Source organism: Salvelinus fontinalis, chromosome 21, assembly GCF_029448725.1.
Source record: "Salvelinus fontinalis isolate EN_2023a chromosome 21, ASM2944872v1, whole genome shotgun sequence".
Lineage (NCBI taxonomy): Eukaryota > Metazoa > Chordata > Actinopteri > Salmoniformes > Salmonidae > Salvelinus > Salvelinus fontinalis.
In genome coordinates this window covers 4,814,720-4,831,763 of record NC_074685.1, presented here as the reverse complement: position 1 = coordinate 4,831,763, position 17,044 = coordinate 4,814,720, and the positions used below count along the sequence as shown (strand labels likewise).

At 47.6% G+C, this 17,044-nt stretch overlaps 1 protein-coding gene across 1 annotated transcript; it reads right to left on the bottom strand.

The window, feature by feature from the left end:
* Positions 1 to 675: 675 nt before the first annotated feature.
* Positions 676 to 16,189, bottom strand: LOC129819129 (uncharacterized). The gene is made up of 4 exons (XM_055875690.1): positions 16,181 to 16,189; positions 14,756 to 14,774; positions 11,765 to 12,697; positions 676 to 3,060 (listed from the first exon to the last, which is right to left on the bottom strand). Exons 1-4 carry the CDS (start codon positions 16,187 to 16,189, stop codon positions 2,222 to 2,224), a joined length of 1,800 nt encoding a protein of 599 aa, XP_055731665.1. The 3' UTR covers positions 676 to 2,221.
* Between the last annotated feature and the right edge of the window lie 855 nt (positions 16,190 to 17,044).

Below are 17,044 nucleotides of genomic sequence, written 5' to 3'. Positions count from 1 at the left end.
AGAGTACCCTCCTATACTCTGATACCCTGAGTTCCCTCCTATACTCTGATACCCTGGTAGAGTTCCCTCCAATACTCTGATACCCTGGTAGTTCCCTCCTATACTCTGATACCCTGAGATCCCTCCTATACTCTGATACCCTGGTAGAGTACCCTCCTATACTCTGATACCCTGGTAGAGTTCCCTCATATACTCTGATACCCTGGTAGAGTTCCCTCCTATACTCTGATACCCTGGTAGAGTTCCCTCCTATACTCTGATACCCTGGTAGAGTTCCCTCCTATACTCTGATACCCTGGTAGAGTTCCCTCCTATACTCTGTTACCCTGGTAGAGTTCCCTCCTATACTCTGATACCCTGGTAGAGTTCCCTCCTATACTCTGATACCCTGGTAGAGTTCCCTCCTACACTCTGATACCCTGGTAGAGTACCCTCCTATACTCTGATACCCTGGTAGAGTTCCCTCCTATACTCTGATACCCTGGTAGAGTTCCCTCCTATACTCTGATACCCTGATAGAGTTCCCTCCTATACTCTGATACCCTGGTAGAGTTCCCTCATATACTCTGATACCCTGGTAGAGTTCCCTCCTATACTCTGATACCCTGGTAGAGTTCCCTCCTATACTCTGATACCCTGGTAGAGTTCCCTCCTATACTCTGATACCCTGGTAGAGTTCCCTCCTATACTCTGATACCCTGGTAGAGTACCCTCCTATACTCTGATACCCTGGTAGAGTTCCCTCCTATACTCTGATACCCTGAGTTCCCTCCTATACTCTGATACCCTGGTAGAGTTCCCTCCTATACTCTGATACCCTGGTAGAGTTCCCTCCTATACTCTGATACCCTGGTAGTTCCCTCCTATACTCTGATACCCTGAGTTCCCTCCTATACTCGGGTACCCTGGTAGAGTTCCCTCCAATACTCTGATACCCTGAGTTCCCTCCTATACTCTAATACCCTGAGTTCCCTCCTATACTCTGATACCCTGGTGGTTCCCTCCTCACCTCTGACATGGTTTGGTTGAGGAGGTTATGTGCCTAACATTAATTATGATAACTGTTCATGTTTCTGACAGTACAGACAGAAGGTCATAAGTAATGCCCTTCACAGGATATATCCCAAATGTACCCTATTCCCTCTATATAGTGCACTACTTTAGACCAGAGCCATATTCCCTATATAGTGCACTACTTTAGACCAGAGCCCTATTCCCTATATAGTGCACTACTTTAGACCAGAGCCCTATTCCTTATATAGTGCACTACTTTAGACCAGATCCCTATTCCCTATTACAGTACACTTCTTTTTACAGAAATCCTCAATTCTAAAGATGAATCTGTGATACCATATTTGGTATTGTATCAAGGTCAGGGCCACTCTACCCTCAAGGCTCTGGTCAAAAGAACTGTATTACATAGGGAAGAAGGTGCAGTTTGGGATGGGCCCCTAGTCCGTTGGATATCCATACAGTCAGATGTCTTTGCTTGAATAAGGCAACTAGACAGATGGGTGTGAATATCAACTTAACATACTATGTCTCTGTATGTGTCTTCTTTCTGTCGTTTTTAGTTGTGCCAGATAGAGAGTCATCTGATCCAGGTCTTTAATAACACCAAACATTCCTTGGACAGGTTAAAGGATTGCGTTGTAACCTATTTCTTACAGGCCAAATGGATCGTGTTTACCATGAAACTAGTGGCTAGCCCAACCCAACCCAAACACTGTGCTACTCTGGTTGGAATGGTGGTGTGTTGCCCTGCTCTGGGGGGGAAGTTTCCCCTAGGTACAGATCCAGGATCAGCTTCCCCTCATCCAATCCTGACCTTCATCTGTAGTAGGAAACATCTTAAACTGACCCTTTATTAGTGTCTCGTGTCAACTTCAACCTCCACCGTTGTCCTACTGAAGGGAGTGACAGAGTGCCTTTACTTTCCCTGGGAGGAAGGGGGGTTTCGGGGCATCGTCAGGATAAGGGTCAGACACAAGCTCACAAAGGATGTGTCAAAGGTCAAAGTTAAAAAGAGTGATGTCAACGCAGCCATGTTCCAGTGGCCAGAGGGTAAGTTCTGTTAGTAGCCGTGAGGAGGAATAGGAGGAATAGGAGAAGGGTTTAGGGAGGAGGGAGATCAGAGCCTTGATTAACCAATGAGCTCCTCCCTCCCTGCAGTCCCAAGAGTAACAGAGAGTTGTGGGTAATGTAGTTAAAGAAATGAGCGTCACATGATAGTACAGCAGTAGCAGGGCTTTTTCTTCTCTATACCTGCTGGGGAGGAGAGTTCCTTGGTGGCCGTGGCAGAGCTCTCATCCTTCCCCTCCGACGACAGGTCGGTGGTGTCGCTGAGCGGCCGGGCGCCGGACACCAGGTCGGCGGCGTTGCCGTCCATGGTGGAGTAACCGTCTGTCACCGTTTTCTCCCGTAGCGACTTCTCGTCGTCGTCATCGATCAGGACAATCTCGGCCTTGATGGTGCCGTCGAATCCCAGCAGCCTCTTGGTCTCATCCTGGTCGTCTACATTATGATAGCCCATGAAGATCATCGTGATCGGCTTCTCCGCCGTAGCCTGGGGAGCCTCTGTCACCTCACCCTCAGATATCACCTCCCGGTAGGGTGGAGGCTGGGTGGTGATGGGGGTGCTTGGAGCCTGGGGCATCTTGTGGGCCGTGGTGGCAGAGCTAGGTACAGCTGGGGGGGTAGTGTAGGGGGTGTAGTTGGTAGGGAGGTCAGCGGAGCGGTCAGTGGACCTGGGGGAGGTTTTGAGGTCATCAGCGTCGCCGGGTTTGACGGTGACTTTAGCCTTGCCTCCCTGAGCACAGCCGGTGGTCGCCCCGACCCGCTTCATCAGCTCATCCACCTGTTGGGAGCTCCAGCGGTTAACCCCATTGTCCAGGGTGGATGACCCCCCTGAGCGAACCTCGTAGACAACCTTCCGGCCGTCGTCGAAAACCTTGACCCCGCGGTCAGGCACTTCGTCAGGGCTGACTGCAGAAGCTGACAGGATCCTGGTGTCCCCTGTCTTTCTGTCCTTCTCCACGTTGATCTCCATGGCGTACATCGCTGGGTGAAAGACAGACAGACAGACAGACAGACAGACAGACATGAGGGAGGGAGGGAGGGAGGGAGGGAGGGAGGGAGGGAGGGAGGGAGGGAGGGAGGGAGGGAGGGAGGGAAGATATCATGTTACCACTATAGTACATCTCTGGGTGAAAGACAGACTGACAAGGAGAGAAGATATCATGTGGTCCCCACTATAGTACATCTCTGGGTGATTATTTAAGATACTATTTGAAGACATAGAGTTTCAGATATTTTAGGAAGATGGGCAGGGACTCTGCTGTCCTAGCTACAGAGGGAAGCTGATTCAACCATTGGGTTGCCAGGACAGAGAAGAGCTTGGACCGAGCTTTCCCACCCGGACCTGAGGTGGCGGAACGGAGTGCTCTCATTGGGGTGTAGGGTTTGAGCATAGCCTGAATGTAGGGAGGGGCAGCTCCTCTTGCTGCTCCGTAGGCAAGCACCATGGTCTTGTAGTGGATGCGAGCTTCGACTGGAAGCCAGTGGAATGTGCGGATGAGTGGGGTGATGTGGGAGGACTTGGGAAGGTTGATACTAGGCCGGCTGCAGCGTTTGATGGCACAAGCGGGGACGACCAGAGGAGCCCTGCCAAGAGCGAGTTGCGGTAGTCCAGACTGGAGATGACAGTGTCTGGATTAGGACCTTCTCTGCTCCCTGTATGAGGAAGGGTGGTTCTATGGATGTTGTAGAACATGAACATGCAGGAGAGAGCCACTGCTTTGATGTTTTGCAGAGAACAACAGGTTGTTGTCCAGGGCCACGCCAATGTTCTTTGACGTCTGAGGTGGGGACACCATGGAGTTGTCGACTGTGATGGAGAGGTCTTTGAGCGGGCAGGCCTTCCCCGGGAGAATGAGCATCTCCGTCTTGTTGAGGTTGAGCTTCAGGTGGTGAACCGACATCCAAGCTGCCAGGCATGCAGAGATGCGTGTAACTACCTGGGCGTCAGAAGGGGGGAAGAAGAAAAGTAGCTGATTGTCATCCTCATTGCAATGATAGGAGAGACCATGAGATATTTCGGAGCCAAGTGACTTGGTGTATAGAGAGAAGAGGAGAGGTCCTAGAACCGAGCCCTGGGGGACACCAGTCATGAGAGTGATTGGTGCAGACACAGATCCTCTCCAAATCACCTGGTAGGAGCGGCCTGCCAGGTAGGATGCATTCCAAGAGTGTGCCGAGCCTGAGATGCCCAGCCCTGAGAGGGAGGAGAGGAGGATCTGATGGTTCACGTGTCAAAGGCAGCAGATAGATCTAGGAGGATGAGAACAGAGGAGAGAGAGTCAGCTTTGGAAGTGTTGAGAGCCTCCGTGAGACAGAGAAGAGCAGTCTCGGTTGAGTGACCCATCTTGAAGACTGACTGGTTAGGGTCAAGAAGATCATTCTGAAGATTGTTCTGAGAGAGATAGCGAGAGAGTTGATCAGAGACAGTGTTTTCAAGTGTCTTTCCAAGTGTTTTGGAAAGGAAAGAAAGCAGGGATACCGGTCTGTAGTTTTTGACGTCAGAGGAGTCGAGTGTTTCTTGAGGATGGGAGCGACTCAGGCATTTTTAAGTCAGAGGGGACGCAGCCATTAGTCAGGGATGAGTTGATGAGGGAAGTGAGGAATGGGAGAAGGTCTCCAGAGTTGATCTGGAGAAAGGAAGAGGTATTGGATTCGAGTGGGTTGTCGGGCGGCTGGACCTCACTAGTCACAGGATGTCATCTGGAGAGAGAGGAGAGAAAGAGGTCAAGGCGTTTGGGTTGTACTGTGTGAGTGGGACCAGTTGACTCAATAGGCTGAGTGAATGAGGAGCGAATGTCGTCGACTTTCTTGTCAAAGTGGTTGACAAAGTCGTCCACAAAGAGGGAGGAGGGAGGGAGAGAAGGATTAACTTCTTTGGTATAGGGGACAGCATTTTCACTTTTGGATGAATTTCGTGCCCATAGTGAACTGCCTCCTACTCTGTCCCACATGCTAATATATGCATATTATTATTACTATTGGATAGAACACACGCTGAAGTTTCTAAAATTGTTTGAATGATGTCTGTGAGTATAACAGAACTCATATGGCAGGCAAAAACCTGAGAAAAAATCCAAACAGGAAGTGAAAATTCTGAGAGTGGTCGTTGTTAAAGTCATCGCCTATTCAATTCCCTGTAATATGTGGATCTGTTTGCACTTCATACGCCTTCCACTAGATGTCAACAGTCAGAACGTGGAATGAAGCTTATGCTGTGTTGTGGGACCGGATGGGAGGGGAATGAGTCAGGGGTCTGGCAGAATGCCAGTTCCTGGTCACGCGCTTTCCTCATGTTGTCGTCTTGCGTTCCATTACTTATAGAGACTGAAAATAATTATCCGGTTGGAACCTTATTGGATATAAATGACAACAACATCCTGAAGATTCTCTACTAAGTTTGACCAGTTATTCGACCTGAGATGTAACTTTTCGAAGTTTTCGACTCCAACATGGCGGAGAAAATGTTGTTAAATCTTAGCGCCGTCTCAGATTATTGCATGGTGTGCTATTTACGTAAATTAAAAAAAAAAAATCTGACACAGCGGTTGCATTAAGAACAAGTGTATCTTTGATTCTAAGTAAAACATGTATCTTTCATCAAAGTTTATGATGAGTATTTCCCGTTAATTGATGTGGCTCTCTGCAATTTCTCTGGATATTTTGGAGGCATTTCAGAACATGGCGCCAATGTAAACCGAGATTTGTGGATATAAATATGCACATTATCGAACAAAACATAAATGTATTGTGTAACACGATGTCAGTTGAGTGTCATCTGATGAAGAAGTTCAAAGGTTAGTGATTAATTTTATCTCTATTTCTGTTTTTTGTTACTACTATCTTTTGCTGGGAAAATGGCTGTGTTTTTCTGTGGCTATGTACTGAGCTAACATAATTGTTTTGTGTGCTTTTTGAAATCAGACATGTTGGCTGGATTCACAACATGTGTAGCTTTAATTTGGTGTCTTTCATGTGTGATTTCATGAAAGATTGATTTTTATAGTAATATTTTGAAATTTGGCGCATTACATTTTTTCTGGATTTTGGCCAAGTGGGATGTTAGAGAGAAGAGAGAAGTTAAGGAGGGAAGAGAAGGCGGAAAAAAGTTTCCTAGGGTTAGAAGCTTGAAATTTAGAGTGATAAAAGTGGCTTTAGCAGCGGATAAAGAGGAAGAGAAAGTAGAGAGGAGGGAGAGGAAGTATGATGGGTCCTCCGGAAGTTGAGTTTTCCTCCATTTACACTCAGCTGCCCGCAGCCCTGTTCTGTAAGCTCGCAATGAGTCACGCAGCCACGGAGCAGGGGAGTAGGCGAACAGAGACCTGGAGGAGGGTTACAGTGAGATTAGTAGGAGAACAGAGACCTGGAGGAGGGGTTACAGTGAGATTAGTAGGATAACAGAGACCTGGAGGGGGGTTACAGTGAGATTAGTAGGAGAACAGAGACCTGGAGGAGGGTTACAGTGAGATTAGTAGGAGAACAGAGACCTGGAGGGGGGTTACAGTGAGATTAGTAGGAGAACAGAGACCTGGAGGGGGTTACAGTGAGATTAGTAGGAGAACAGAGACCTGGAGGGGGTTACAGTGAGATTAGTAGGAGAACAGAGACCTGGAGGGGGTTACAGTGAGATTAGTAGGAGAACAGAGACTTGGAGGAGGGTTACAGTGAGATTAGAAGGAGAACAGAGACCTGGAGGGGGTTACAGTGAGATTAGTAGGAGAACAGAGACCTGGAGGGGGGTTACAGTGAGATTAGTAGGAGAACAGAGACCTGGAGGGGGTTACGGTGAGATTAGTAGGAGAACAGAGACCTGGAGGGGGTTACAGTGAGATTAGTAGGAGAACAGAGACCTGGAGGAGGGTTCCAGTGAGATTAGTAGAAGAACAGAGACCTGGAGGGGGTTACAGTGAGATTAGTAGGAGAACAGAGACCTGGAGGGGGTTACAGTGAGATTAGTAGGAGAACAGAGACCTGGAGGGGGTTACAGTGAGATTAGTAGGAGAACAGAGACCTGGGGGGGGGTTACAGTGAGATTAGTAGGAGAAGAGAGACCTGGGGGGGGGGGGGGGGGGGGGGGGGGGGGTTACAGTGAGATTAGTAGTCTAACAGCCTCTAGTAAAGATGAGGTCAAGTGTATTGCCTGCCTTGTGAGTGGGAGGGGACTGGGAAAGGGTCAAAAGGAGAGGAAAGAGAGTGTTGAAAATAAATTAATAGAAGGCAGTCGTCGGGAGGTTGAAGTCGCCAAGTACGAAGAGCAGAAAATTAGCTTATCAAGGTGTCAAGCTCATTGATGAACTCTCCAAGGGCACCTGGTGGGCGATAGATGACAACATTGTTAAGCTTGAGTGGACAAGTGACAGTGACAGCATGGAATTGAAATGAGACGATGGCGAGGCACGAGGGAAAAAAAACAGAACATCTCCACTCAGGAAAAAGGTGTATCAATGTGCCACCAGAGCGATGACCAGATGCTCGCGGATTATGAGACGAAACCAAGTCAAATGACGAGAGAGCAGCTTGAGTAGCAGTCTTTTCTGATTTGATCTAAGTCTCCGTCACGGGACTGAAGGGCAGCGTAGGATAGGATGAACTTGGAGTTCTTGACCTCAGATCGGCAGTTCCAAACGCTGCCAGAGACGAAGGAATTCCACATGGGGGTGTGCAGGCGGGGTACACTAAATCAGAAGAGTTGTAGCCAGGGGTTGGGGAGCGTCTGTAGAGCCTACGGGGAGACGAGCGAACAGAAAACTCACACATAGTGAGATCTGTAAATAACTAGGTAAGATACTCAAGTGAGAGAGCGATGGGGAGCTACTCTCTTTCCTTACCGAATAACTCAGCTGAACGGTATCAGTTTTGCAACCAGACTGCCGCTGAGAAAAACAGGGGAGACTGAAGTACTAATACCACTGCTAATTGCCTTAAAGATGAAAAACCACTCCCCCTGATTATAAAAACAAGTCGCCCTGACAATCCTGGTCGATGTGTCAACAGCTGTCTTCAAAGTTGTGAGCAGTCAGCAGTTCACACACAAAGTAGGTCGCTGGGGAGACAGGCAGCACTTTTAAAGTACATGGCCCTAGTTAAACGTCTCACTCCTGGAGATATCAGGAGTCATCTAGCTATAGAATGAATCATGACAGACAGACAGGCAGGGAGGGAGGCAGACAGGGAGACAGGCAGACAGACAGGCAGGGAGGGAGGCAGACAGGGAGGCAGACAGGGAGACAGGCAGCACTTTTAAAGTACATGGCCCTAGTTAAACGTCTCACTCCTGGAGATATCAGGAGTCATCTAGCTATAGAATGAAGCATGACAGACAGACAGGCAGGGAGGGAGGCAGACAGGGAGACAGGCAGACAGACAGGCAGGGAGGGAGGCAGACAGGCAGCACTTTTAAAGTACATGGCCCTAGTTAAACGTCTCACTCCTGGAGATATCAGGAGTCATCTAGCTATAGAATGAAGCATGACAGACAGACAGGCAGGGAGGGAGGCAGACAGGGAGACAGGCAGACAGACAGGCAGGGAGGGAGGCAGACAGGGAGACAGGCAGCACTTTTAAAGTACATGGCCCTAGTTAAACGTCTCACTCCTGGAGATATCAGGAGTCATCTAGCTATAGAATGAAGCATGACAGACAGACAGGCAGGGAGGGAGGCAGACAGGGAGACAGGCAGACAGACAGGCAGGGAGGGAGGCAGACAGGGAGACAGGCAGCACTTTTAAAGTACATGGCCCTAGTTAAACGTCTCACTCCTGGAGATATCAGGAGTCATCTAGCTATAGAATGAAGCATGACAGACAGACAGGCAGGGAGGGAGGCAGACAGGGAGACAGGCAGACAGACAGGCAGGGAGGGAGGCAGACAGGGAGACAGGCAGCACTTTTAAAGTACATGGCCCTAGTTAAACGTCTCACTCCTGGAGATATCAGGAGTCATCTAGCTATAGAATGAAGCATGACAGACAGACAGGCAGGGAGGGAGGCAGACAGGGAGACAGGCAGACAGACAGGCAGGGAGGGAGGCAGACAGGGAGACAGGCAGCACTTTTAAAGTACATGGCCCTAGTTAAACGTCTCACTCCTGGAGATATCAGGAGTCATCTAGCTATAGAATGAAGCATGACAGACAGACAGGCAGGGAGGGAGGCAGACAGGGAGGCAGACAGGGAGACAGGCAGCACTTTTAAAGTACATGGCCCTAGTTAAACGTCTCACTCCTGGAGATATCAGGAGTCATCTAGCTATAGAATGAAGCATGACAGACAGACAGGCAGGGAGGGAGGCAGACAGGGAGACAGGCAGACAGACAGGCAGACAGACAGTGCCAGTACAGTACAACAGGACTTGTGATTTTCCAATAACCTTAAAAAGTATCTTCATTACAAAATTATCTTCAAGGGATTTTCTTTCTTTTTTTGGCGTTGATCTTTTCCATGTTATGTCTAATGGTGTTTATTATACCTCTCCACACCTGAAGAAACAAATGAAAACTAAACAGCACAGTATTTCACTGTAGATAAGACTGGCTGCTCACGATAGTCAACCATACTGTGTTCAACCAACCGCCATCTTTGGTCATTTCACCTCTGCTCACTGGGGCACATAGTTACATGGTCACATAGTTACATGGTCACATGGTCACATAGTTACATGGTCACATGGTCACATAGTTACATGGTCACATAGTTACATGGTCACATGATCATATAGTTACATGGTCAGTGTTAATATGTTACAGTCTGTTAGTCTGTTAAACATAGAACAAGAGACACGTAGCATGCAGACAGAGGAACATAGAACAAGAGATACGTAGCATGCAGACAGAGAAATATAGAACAAGAGACACATAGCATGCAGACAGAGAACATAGAACAAGAGATACGTAGCATGCAGACAGAGAAATATAGAACAAGAGACACGTAGCATGCAGACAGAGGAACATAGAACAAGAGACACGTAGCATGCAGACAGAGGAACATAGAACAAGAGACACGTAGAATGCAGACAGAGAACATAGAATTAGAGAAACATAGAATTAGAGACACGTAGCACACAGACAGAGAAACAGCACAAAAAGCAACAATGTTTCCACACCTCACCGGCTACAGACAAGAAGGAAAGCGACAATAGACAGCTAGGGATGATGTTGACTAGTCAGATTGACCTTTAGCCATATCTTTATGTCTTTGTGTGACAGTGTGATCGGTGGTGCAGTTATGTGTGTCTGATGGCAGTGTATTCCAGACATGGGAAGCTCTCACAGAGAAAGCAGATTGACTAAAGGTGCTTTTCCTTAAGGGAACTATACAGTCACCTCTCATGGCAGACCTTGTGGATCTGCTGCCATATGTTTGGGTTTTCTGTTTAACAAAAGTACTGAGTGGAGGGGGAGGAGCCAGGCCATTTAGGATCTTGAATACAAGACATGCGTCGGTGTACTGCACCAGATTTTCCCAACTCAGGAGCTCATGCTTTCTGAGGATGTAACAGTGATGATGGCTATTGGGCTTCCTATCAAGCACTTTGAGAGCCTGTTTGTAGACAGACTGAATAGGTCTTACTGTTGTACAGCAAGCTTGGGCCCAACTAGTCAAGCAGTATGTTAAGTGGGGGAGTATCATAGATTTGAAGTACAGTTTTGTTACCTCTGTAGTCAAACAATTTCATATAAATCCAAAATTAGCGAGGTTGAATTTGGTCATTTGAGTTGACTTTTTCACCTGCTTTTAATAGAGAGGTTGGAATCGAGTACGATGCCAAGGTACTTAAAATCAGATACCACCTGGAGCTTCTCCCCTGATACACAGACATCTGGCTCAGTAGCATCAGATACCAGCTGGAGCTTCTCCCCTGACACACAGACATCTGGCTCAGTAACATCAGATACCAGCTGGAGCTTCTCCCCTGACACACAGACATCTGGCTCAGTAGCATCAGATACCAGCTGGAGCTTCTCCCCTGACACACAGACATCTGGCTCAGTAGCATCAGATACCAGCTGGAGCTTCTCCCCTGACACACAGACATCTGGCTCAGTAGCATCAGATACCAGCTGGAGCTTCTCCCCTGACACACAGACATCTGGCTCAGTAACATCAGATACCACCTGGAGCTTCTCCCCTGACACACAGACATCTGGCTCAGTAGCATCAGATACCAGCTGGAGCTTCTCCCCTGACACACAGACATCTGGCTCAGTAGCATCAGATACCACCTGGAGCTTCTCCCCTGACACACAGACATCTGGAGCTTCTCCCCTGACACACAGACATCTGGCTCAGTAGCATCAGATACCAGCTGGAGCTTCTCCCCTGACACACAGACATCTGGAGCTTCTCCCCTGACACACAGACGTCTGGCTCAGTAGCATCTGATACCAGCTGGAGCTTCTCCCCTGACACACAGACATCTGGAGCTTCTCCCCTGACACACAGACATCTGGCTCAGTAACATCAGATACCACCTTTGTGAAGGACATGCAGACAGTTTTTTTCACGTTGAGATTCAAACATGAATCACTGAGCCACTTTGTACCTTCCTACACTCTCCGTCTGTGGGTTGCCACATTGTACCTCCCTCACTCTCCGTTAGCTAGCTACTACCCGTAACCCCCCCTGGTCCTAGTACTGTCCTCTCTTGGCTCTGGTCCAAACCTCTCCTTCCTCCCCCCACCCAGCACCTACCAGGTTTATTTGGCTGCTCCCCAGAGGCAGGTGCTGTTGAGGCTGTGGCCTGATGAGGAGACGTGGTGGAGGAGTCTCTGATGTCTGGCTGCTGGTCGGAGAGCTGGTTGAGGAGCTGGTCGGGGAGCTGGTCGGGGAGCTGGTCGGGGAGCTGGTTGAGGAGCTGGTCTGGGAGCTGGTCGGGGAGTTGGTCGGGGAGCTGGTTGAGGAGCTGGTCGGGGAGCTGGTCTGGCAGCTGGTCGAGGAGTTGGTCGGGGAGCTGGTTGAGGAGCTGGTTGGGGAACTGGTCGGGAAGCTGGTCGGGGAGCTGGTTGAGGAGCTGGTTGGGGAACTGGTCGGGGAGCTGGTTGAGGAGCTGGTTGGGGAACTGGTCGGGGAGCTGGTCGGGGAGCTGGTTGAGGAGCTGGTTGGGGAACTGGTCGGGGAGCTGGTCGGGGAGCTGGTCTGGCAGCTGGTTGAGGAGCTGGTCGGGAAGCTGGTCGGGGAGCTGGTCTGGCAGCTGGTTGAGGAGCTGGTCGGGGAGCTGGTTGGGGAGCTGGTCGGGGAGCTGGTCTGGCAGCTGGTTGAGGAGCTGGTTGAGGAGCTGGTTGAGGAGCTGGTCGGGGAGCTGGTTGAGGAGCTGGTCGGGGAGCTGGTTGAGGAGCTGGTCGGGGAGCTGGTCGGGGGGCTGGTTGAGGAGCTGGTCGGGGAGCTGGTCGGGGAGCTGGTTGAGGAGCTGGTCGGGGAGCTGGTCTGGCAGCTGGTTGAGGAGCTGGTCTGGCAGCTGGTTGAGGAGCTGGTCGGGGAGCTGGTCGGGGAGCTGGTCGGGGAGCTGGTCGGGGAGCTGGTTGAGGAGCTGGTCTGGCAGCTGGTTGAGGAGCTGGTCGGGGAGCTGGTCTGGCAGCTGGTCGAGGAGCTGGTCTGGCAGCTGGGGTGAGGCGTTACTCACAGCATCTGGTTGGGGCGGAGAGCAGGAGAGGAAGTCAGACTGGACCCTCCCATCCCAGCACGCACTCAATCTCTCTCTCGTTGTATCGGTCCCTTTCTCGCTCCCCCCCCCTCTCTCTTCCTCTCTCTCTGTATTCCTCTCGCCCTCTCCCTCCCCCCTCTATCTCTCTTTCCCTCTCTTCCCCCCTCTCCTCCCCTCCCTCTCTATCGTTCTCTCTATCTCTCTCTCTGTATTCCTCTCCCCCCTCTCTCTCTCCCTCTCTGTCTCTCCCTCTCTGTATCTCTCTCTCTGTATCTCTCTCTGTAACTCTTTCTCTTCATTCCCCCAGCCCAGTGTTACGTTCAGCAGAATGTGTAGAGAGGTGTATTAGAGGGGATGAAAGCGGCCCTGGGTTGGGGGGATTCCCTATGAATAGGTGGATCAGGGGAAACAAAGTACAGGGCTACTGTCTTATGTTGGTGCACTCAATGGTACCGCTGAGGCAGGAAACGATCCAAGGGGATAATGTGGCAGAGAGAGAGAGAAACAGAGAGAGACAGAGAGACAGAGAGTAGAGATAGTAGGGAGAGAGCAGAGAGAGAGTAGAGAGAGAGAGTAGAGAGCAGAGAGAGAGTAGAGAGCGAGAGAGAGAGAGTAGAGAGCGAGAGAGAGAGATTAGAGAGAGAGAGAGAGAGAGAGTAGAGAGAGAGTAGAGAGAGAGAGAGTAGAGTGTGAGAGAGAGAGAGTAGAGTGAGAGAGAGTAGAGAGCGAGAGAGAGAGAGTAGAGAAGGGGGGGGGGTCGAGAGCAGAAAGAGAGAATAGAGAGAGAGAGAGAGAGAGAAAGAGGAGAAGATCAGAGAGAGAGGGGAGAGAGGGAGAGGGGAGAGAGGGAGAGATCAGAGAGAGAGGGGGAGAGAGAGACAGAGCAGAGTGTGTGTGTGTGGTGTGTGTGGTGTGTGTGTGTGGTGTGTAGTGTGTGTGTAGTGTGTGTGTAGTGTGTGTGTAGTGTAGTGTAGTGTGTAGTGTGGTGTGTGTGGTGTGTGTGTAGTGTGTGTGGTGTGTGTGGTGTTTAGTGTAGTGTGTAGTGTAGTGTAGTGTGGTGTGTGTGGTGTGTGTGTAGTGTGTGTGGTGTGTGTGTGTGGTGTGTAGTGTGTGTGTAGTGTGTGTGTAGTGTAGTGTAGTGTGGTGTGTGTGTAGTGTAGTGTGTAGTGTAGTGTAGTGTGTAGTGTGTGTGTAGTGTAGTGTGGTGTGTGTGGTGTGTGTGTAGTGTAGTGTGTGTGTAGTGTAGTGTAGTGTGGTGTGTGTGGTGTGTGTGTAGTGTGTGTGTGGTGTTTAGTGTAGTGTGTAGTGTAGTGTAGTGTGGTGTGTGTGGTGTGTGTGTAGTGTGTGTAGTGTGTGTGGTGTGTGTGTAGTGTGTGTGTAGTGTGTGTGTAGTGTAGTGTAGTGTGGTGTGTGTGGTGTGTGTGTAGTGTGTGTGGTGTTTAGTGTAGTGTAGTGTGTATTGTGGTATGGTGTAGCAGGTATATCAGGGGCACATGGCATGGAGCTGTTGATCGTGAACATATTTGAATAACCATGGTAACCATCCACTTCATTAAAGCTTTCATGTGTTATCCTCTGAAATCATTTCAACACAACTAACATCAATAAATCAACGTGATCAATAAATCTACGTGATCAATAATTATACGTGATCAATAAATCAACATGATCAATAAATCAACGTGATCAATACATCTACGTGATCAATAAATCTACGTGATCAATAAATCTACGTGATCAATAAATCAACGTGATCAATAAATCAACGTGATCAATAATTCTACGTGATTAATAAATCAACATGATCAATACATCTACGTGATCAATAAATCAACGTGATCAATAAATAAACGTGATCAATAAATCAATGTGATCAATAAATAAACGTGATCAATAAATCAATGTGATCAATAAATAAACGTGATCAATAAATAAACGTGATCAATAAATCAATGTGATCAATAAATCAACGTGATCAATAAATAAACGTGATCAATAAATCAATGTGATCACGAACAGTATGTAAATAATAGATCACTCACCATGCTCATTCTGGAGACTCTGGAGAGAAAAGAGACATGATGAGACATGAAGAGACACCAAGAGACACGAAGAGACACGAAGAGACACGATGAGACACGAAGAGACACGATGAGACACGAAGAGACACCAAGAGACACCAAGAGACACGAAGAGACACCAAGAGACACGAAGAGACACGATGAGACACGAAGAGACACGATGAGACACGATGAGACACGAAGAGACATGAAGAGACACGATGTCTTTACTGATTGTAAAGTGCTTTACTGATTGTAAAGTGCTTTACTGATTGTAAAGTGCTTTACTGATTGTAAAGTGCTTTCCTGATTGTAAAGTGCTTTACTGATTGTAAAGTGCTTTACTGATTGTAAAGTGCTTTCCTGATTGTAAAGTGCTTTACTGATTGTAAAGTGCTTTCCTGATTGTAAAGTGCTTTACTGATTGTAAAGTGCTTTACTGATTGTAAAGTGCTTTCCTGATTGTAAAGTGCTTTACTGATTGTAAAGTGCTTTACTGATTGTAAAGTGCTTTCTTGATTGTAAAGTGCTTTCTTGATTGTAAAGTGCTTTCCTGATTGTAAAGTGCTTTACTGATTGTAAAGTGCTTTCTTGATTGTAAAGTGCTTTCCTGATTGTAAAGTGCTTTACTGATTGTAAAGTGCTTTACTGATTGTAAAGTGCTTTCTTGATTGTAAAGTGCTTTACTGATTGTAAAGTGCTTTACTGATTGTAAAGTGCTTTCCTGATTGTAAAGTGCTTTACTGATTGTAAAGTGCTTTACTGATTGTAAAGTGCTTTCCTGATTGTAAAGTGCTTTACTGATTGTAAAGTGCTTTCTTGATTGTAAAGTGCTTTACTGATTGTAAAGTGCTTTCCTGATTGTAAAGTGCTTTACTGATTGTAAAGTGCTTTACTGATTGTAAAGTGCTTTCTTGATTGTAAAGTGCTTTCTTGATTGTAAAGTGCTTTACTGATTGTAAAGTGCTTTACTGATTGTAAAGTGCTTTACTGATTGTAATGTGCTTTACTGATTGTAAAGTGCTTTCTTGATTGTAAAGTGCTTTACTGATTGTAAAGTGCTTTCCTGATTGTAAAGTGCTTTACTGATTGTAAAGTGCTTTACTGATTGTAAAGTGCTTTACTGATTGTAAAGTGCTTTACTGATTGTAAAGTGCTTTCCTGATTGTAAAGTGCTTTATTGATTGTAATGTGCTTTACTGATTGTAAAGTGCTTTACTGATTGTAAAGTGCTTTACTGATTGTAAAGTGCTTTCCTGATTGTAAAGTGCTTTACTGATTGTAAAGTGCATTACTGATTGTATTGACAGTGCATTGAAGATGAAATCTTAAAAGAAAAGAAAAACTCCCACATGTCAAGTATGACTTTATTGAGCTCATCTTTTGGCAACTGGTCATTAAACTTACCATTAACATTATATTGGTTTGATACGAGACATTTCTTTTCATATACAATTTTTTTTATCAACTATTACAAAACTAGAATATAGGCAAGAGTTCTAAAGGTCTGCAGTTATATGACAGAGCAGTCTGTGGAGGGATCCTTTAGTCACAGGTCTGCAGTTATATGACAGAGCAGTCTGTGGAGGGATCATGCAGTCACAGGTCTGCAGTTATATGACAGAGCAGTCTGTGGAGGGATCATGCAGTCACAGGTCTGCAGTTATATGACAGAGCAGTCTGTGGAGGGATCATGCAGTCACAGGTCTGCAGTTATATGACAGAGCAGTCTGTGGAGGGATCATGCAGTCACAGGTCTGCAGTTATATGACAGAGCAGTCTGTGGAGGGATCCTTTAGTCACAGGTCTGCTGTTATATGACAGAGCAGTCTGTGGAGGAATCATTTAGTCACAGGTCTGCTGTTATATGACAGAGCAGTCTGTGGAGGAATCATTTAGTCACAGGTCTGCTGTTATATGACAGAGCAGTCTGTGGAGGGATCATTTAGTCACAGGTCTGCAGTTATATGACAGAGCAGTCTGTGGAGGGATCATGCAGTCACAGGTCTGCAGTTATATGACAGAGCAGTCTGTGGAGGGATCCTTTAGTCACAGGTCTGCTGTTATATGACAGAGCAGTCTGTGGAGGGATCATTTAGTCACAGGTCTGCAGTTATATGACAGAGCAGTCTGTGGAGGGATCATGCAGTCACAGTAGGCTGAAACTACTAAGGGTGTGTCCTAAATGGTACCCTAATCCCTATACTTCTGGTCCAAAAAGTGCACTATATAGGGATAAGATGCCATTTTGGACTTTGCCTTAAAGTGATA